This window comes from Chelon labrosus, assembly GCF_963514085.1.
Source record: "Chelon labrosus genome assembly, contig: SCAFFOLD_82, whole genome shotgun sequence".
Taxonomy (NCBI): domain Eukaryota; kingdom Metazoa; phylum Chordata; class Actinopteri; order Mugiliformes; family Mugilidae; genus Chelon; species Chelon labrosus.
Window position 1 is genome coordinate 86,655 of NW_028181516.1, and position 5,523 is coordinate 92,177.

The 5,523-nt window shown below is 36.9% G+C and overlaps 1 protein-coding gene across 1 annotated transcript; it reads right to left on the reverse strand.

Annotated features, from left to right (window-relative positions):
* Positions 1–2,931: 2,931 nt before the first annotated feature.
* LOC311509988 (uncharacterized protein) lies at positions 2,932–4,882 on the reverse strand. Its single transcript, XM_084575447.1, has 3 exons — positions 4,841–4,882; positions 4,625–4,717; positions 2,932–4,305 (listed from the first exon to the last, which is right to left on the reverse strand). Exons 1-3 carry the CDS (start codon positions 4,847–4,849, stop codon positions 3,994–3,996), a joined length of 414 nt encoding a protein of 137 aa, XP_084431573.1. The 5' UTR covers positions 4,850–4,882; the 3' UTR covers positions 2,932–3,993.
* Between the last annotated feature and the right edge of the window lie 641 nt (positions 4,883–5,523).

Consider the following 5,523-nt stretch of genomic DNA (forward strand, 5'->3'; position numbering starts at 1 on the left):
CGAGAAGGTAACCGGTTCGAATCCATGGGCCGACTGGTTCCTTTCTGTGTGGAGTTTGAATGTTCTCCCTGTGTCTGCGTGGGTTCTCTCCGGGTTCTCCCGCCGTCCAAAGACATGCTGGTTAGGTTCATTGGTGATTCTAATTGGTCATAGGTGTGCACGTGAGTGTGAATGGTTGTCTGTCTCTCTATGTTAGCCCTGCAATAGACTGGTGACCTGTGTACCCCGCCTCTCGCCCGATGACAGCTGGGATAGGCTCCAGCAGACCCTGCGACCCTTAACAGGAATAAGCGGGTATAGAAGATGAATGAATGAAATAATTCATGTAGCCTGTCTCCTCAAAGATCAAGCAAAACAGATCATAAAGCAAATATATCAAAGAATATATAATAACTGTCAATCTCCATAACTGGCATACAACACAGCAACAATAACAAAATCAATATGACACAGTAACAGTCTATTTCAGGATGTTACCTTTGAATGTTGTCTTTTGGCTCCCAGGAGTTTTTCCACTTTGTCCCACTGCAAGACAGACAGATAGCATTAAGTATTACTGTTAAATTGCTTTAAGATTATTGGAAAATGTACAACGACACATTCCTCAGGTATGCAGATATTTTGTAATCATAATACCTGGCTATGTATGCAACAGCCTGTATTTGAAGATGACGCGATAAATTAGTGTAGCCAAGTTAGATAAAAAGGTGCATTATGTAACACAGTATGCATGTAGTACACAATCTAGTATGTACATTGTGTACTACTTCACACTTTTAAATGATCCAATGATCACTCTGACCTGTCATGAGGGCCTCAGGTTCTCAGGGACCATGCCTGATTTCAGACATAGGGCAGTTATATATTAATATATTACTTAACTACTTCAACACACGCTTTGTCTTCGGAACAATAGTGGTAAATTACATATGTAAAGTATGATAATAGCATTTGAAAAGCGGCTTACAGGCACCAATGGACACCTGTCTTATCTGTCTGTCCTTTTCCATTCCAGGTTTTCACTTTTTAAACAACTTTATTTAGCTTTAGCAACATGGTTACAAACATGATATTCACCTGTGCATGTCCTGACGTCTTCTAAAAGTCATATTTACGTAACTGTTATCATGCTAGCCAACCAGCTACCTTCCTTTAAAAAAATAACTTTTGGCTAGTTGTTTTAATTTAACGATGGCTCTTATAACGTTAATTACCCCCCGTAGTAATTCTAGATAGTATACTAGAAGGCGAATCAACATTGAAACGAGCTGACAACATGTTATATTGTTCTCAAATGTTAATTAAACACATTTGCTGTACTTACCTTAATTCGTCCAACTATCCCTGCAAACATTTCATCAACCTGGGGGTTGACGGCAGGTCTAAGGGGCGACCTCTACCGTGAAACGAGTTTAAAATAGGTCTAGGTTGCGCCTCGACCACAAACCAACTAGATGAAAAAAATAAATGTATACAACCAATCGGGTGAGAGTCCTTCTAACCAATCAGAGGCGAAAAGGGCGGGACCTTCTAATTCAAACCTGGCAGCGGAACACGACTGCAGAGAAGGAAGCGCGGCACGTACCGAACAGTTTTTTCGGTAAGTTCATTGACATAAAACATTAGAGACGGTTTATATGTGTTCATATCATAGACTGTAGGTTCATATGCAGCTTTCAGTGTTTTAAAAAGTGGCATTGACCGACCGTGCGTTATGTGTTTAACTGTCGAGTGGATTTCAAGCTAGCTGCTCACTCGGCTAACATGAAACAGGGCTCTGCAGTGTGCTTTCTGTCTAATATTCTGATATTTTTGGACTATTGGAGTTTAGAAATCCAGACATAAATCAGTGAAGCACTTATACAGACCAGCTGACATGGAGGTGTCCAGAAAATGCATTTTTTCCCCAAGATAATTTGAAAATGTGAATTTATCTTCATAAAAAAACAATGGTAGCCTAATCTATTGATTAGCTGTTAAAATGTTAACATTCAACGGATTGTGAATATAAAAATTTGACTCCCAATGCAATGCCTAATTGTCTGCTTTGTTAATCAACAATGCTTTTAATATTTAAAATCAGGTAATGTTTTTATTTTATCATTATCTGGGACTTTTTGGCCTATGTAAATATAACCAAAAAGCAATCTGTTTCATGACTTAACATTCATGTGATGTATGTAGTATGTACGTAGGTGAATTAGATGGTATAACAGTGTACAATTTCCCAAGATGTGTTTAAGAATTGTTAAGTAATATACTTCAAATGTTTTTCCAGCTTCACATGACAGAGTGAGGATCTCCACTCCAGGTGAAGGAGCCATTGATAGGAGGGAGAGGGGGCCAGAGGAGATTGTGATCGCCTACAAAGTGTTTTTCAACTGTGTTGGTGTTAACAGTTTATCTCATTTTTTTTTTTATATGTTTATTGCACATACAGCTAAAAATAAAAAGACCACTGCTGCGATTAAAAATTGGGATTATTCCACCAATGTTGATGTCTAAACTCCTAAGTTTGAAAAGTAGTGTTGTGTTCTAAAATGAATATGAACCTGTTTTCTTTGCATTATACAACGTCTGAACACACCAGAATTGTTTTGTCATTTTGACCTGTTGCCATTTTCTGCAAATACACACTGAAAAAAAAAGTCTTTTGGATTTACATAAAAAAAACATGTACATCGGTTGCACATATTAAAGTTATGTTTACCAAAGTTGATATATTCATGTTCTGTACATTAAATTATTATTTGTTAAACCAACATGACTTTCTTACATAAATCAAAAATATTTATTTTATGTTCTATATATTAGATTGTCTTATGCTAAACTGACTTATTTTTATTATGTTAAATGAATGTGTTTCTTTAATGTGTATTATATATAATTATCAGTTGGATCAACATAATTTTTTTGCGTGAAGCTAACCTAATCTTAACAGGTAAATCTGACACTATTAAGTTTGGTATAATTTAAATTACTTTTATAAGCTAATTTGTAAATTAAGAATTTCATTTCTACACCCTTAACCCACTTAATCTAGTGCAATCTTTTACCTACATTTACTAAAGCACATGTGGACAACCAACATATTAATTCCAGACAGTGCATAATAAACATGCATAACTACTAAAAATACAACCTGCTGGGTAATCTAATATGTACATCACATATAGACAACTCAGTGGAAAAATAAAGTTAACACTAATTTAATTGAAAATTAACATTTATATTTATTGGAACATTGTTTAAAGCAATAGAAGTAATACTGCAGAAAACATCTTCAAGGACGTACAGTTGCAAAAAAAAAAATTGCAGTGTAAAAAATATGGTGTCGGCATGAAATGTGAGTGTATCAGTGTTTACAGTAAAGAAAAACTCACCCCAAACCATAAAAATGGGGGTAGTAATGTGTTTGTTCTATAAAAAAAATATATAATTTTGTGTGTGCGCTCCACTCAAATAAATCAAACAATTGTCAGAGGTAGACAAATAATGCATACAGTATTACCAGCAAACAAGCTTGATAGCCTTTTTTTCAACAAAGATACAACATTACTGGTGAACCAGAGGAAAGGACTATCCATGGATTCAGAAATGTGTTTGTGCATGTGGATAACAGAGGGACACTGTGCACACCAATTAGCAGAACCTTAAGCTACAGTCACCACACACATTAAAACTCACCTAAACACACCAACATAAAGAATTTTCACTTTACATGCAATACACACCTGTCCTTTCACAGCACATGTAAATGTTCCATAATGTGAAACATTGAAACAATTGCAGTGGCTCAATTCCAACTACCAGTGCTCACAGTAAACAAAAACCACCCCAAACTCTTTAAATAGTTCTTGCACAAAATAAAAGGTTCAACAACTGGAGGAGGTAGGTGAAATGTCTCACAAGAAATCAAACAAATATACTTTTTTCAACAAAGACAGCCTGCTGTCTTGCAAGCAATCGAGCTGGAGAGCCTGGGTAGCCAGTTCACTGATAAAGTCTGTTCTTCAGGACTTGGGCTTTTTTGGACAGTGCATTGCCTTCAAGCTCCATGACCACCTTCTGCAGCACTTCAAAGGTGTACTTGAGTTCAGCAGGGTAGTTTAAGTCCAAAGAATAAATGAGGCCAAACAACATGGCAGCAGCTAAGGGAACATTGTCCAAATCCTGCATCACAATCTGGGACTCAAGTACAATGCCGATGTCCTCTGGTTTTTCACTGGCATCTCTGAGCTTCAAGACGTATATACCCATGGTGGTTTCCTCAATGGATTCCTGGAGGAAGGATTCATCAGCTGCCTGTACAATGCACAAAAAAATAAAACAAGTGGGATTATACTACATGCCACGTGCATATAGGGAATATTGCATGTGTATTGTGTAATTTATTAAGATATCAAATCAAACTTAATTTATATGGCACTTTTCATACACAAAAGTAACACAAAGTGCCTCACATTGACTCAAAACCACACACAAACACACTTTGATATTAAGATCACTACCATATTATCTTACAACTTAGCTGACTGTGAAGTAATTACAATGAGTAGATGTTTTAAAGCTTACAAAATATGAAAGATAACACCTCAACATAGTAAACCTAAGTAATACTCACCACATACTCTCTTAACAGATTCTCTGGGTCCTCGTTCAGGTACACACAGAGTGCCTTTATGACACATTCTCTTCCTAGATCTACATCATCATCCTAAGGCAGAAAAGCAGAAGCACAAGTTGTTTTGTTTGAGTTCATGTCTGTGTAAATTGTCATTTGGATTTTTGTCTTGAAGACAATCAATTGTTACACCCCCACCCCAGAGAGTATACTTACTTCATCCATGGGTGCAACGATGTCCCCTAGGCGTCTGCCTATCTGTCCTCCTCTGTTTTTAAAAAGGTTGATCAGTTTCTCAGAGTGAACATCTAATTGAGAGAGAAATCTGGACTGCAGGGGCATTGTTGTGATCCGCTTAAATTCAGCATTAATCTGAAAAGGAGAATGATTACAGACATCAACATGCGATATGGCAGTAATTTGGAAAAGCATTAATTAAAAAAGAAAAAAGAAAAAAAAAAGCTCAAGTAAGTTTAAATTAAAATATTTGTACAGGAGCAGAATAATTCAAAAAGCTCCGTGTTTTATTGCTTTATTTTCTAGTTGTCATGATCATACTTATCCCTCCTGTTGTCCTCCTGGGTCAAGGAAGGAAGGAAGGAAGGAAGGATGAAGGGAAAGAAGGAAGGAAGGGAAAAATTAAGGAAAGATAGAAGGAGGGAGGGAACATATTGGGTTAATTGGGTCAAACAAGAAGGAAGGAAGGGAGGGAACAGATTTGTTCAAGGAAGGAAGAAGAAGGAAGAAAGAAGGAAGGGAGGGGAAAAGGATTGCGGAAAGAAAGATGGAGGGAGGGAACAGATTTGTTCAAGGAAGGAAGAAGAAGGGAAAGAAGGAAGGGAAAAGGGAAGGAAAGAAAGATGGAGGGAGGGAACAGATCAGGTCAATTGGATCAAAAG

What these genes read in the sequence shown, in the direction of transcription:
- LOC311509988 (XM_084575447.1), bottom strand. An exon ending in ATCTGTTAAGAGAGTATGTG is followed by an intron (nt 4,306 to 4,624) that starts GTGAGTATTACT and finishes TGCATTGTACAG; the next exon opens with GCAGCTGATGAATCCTTCCT.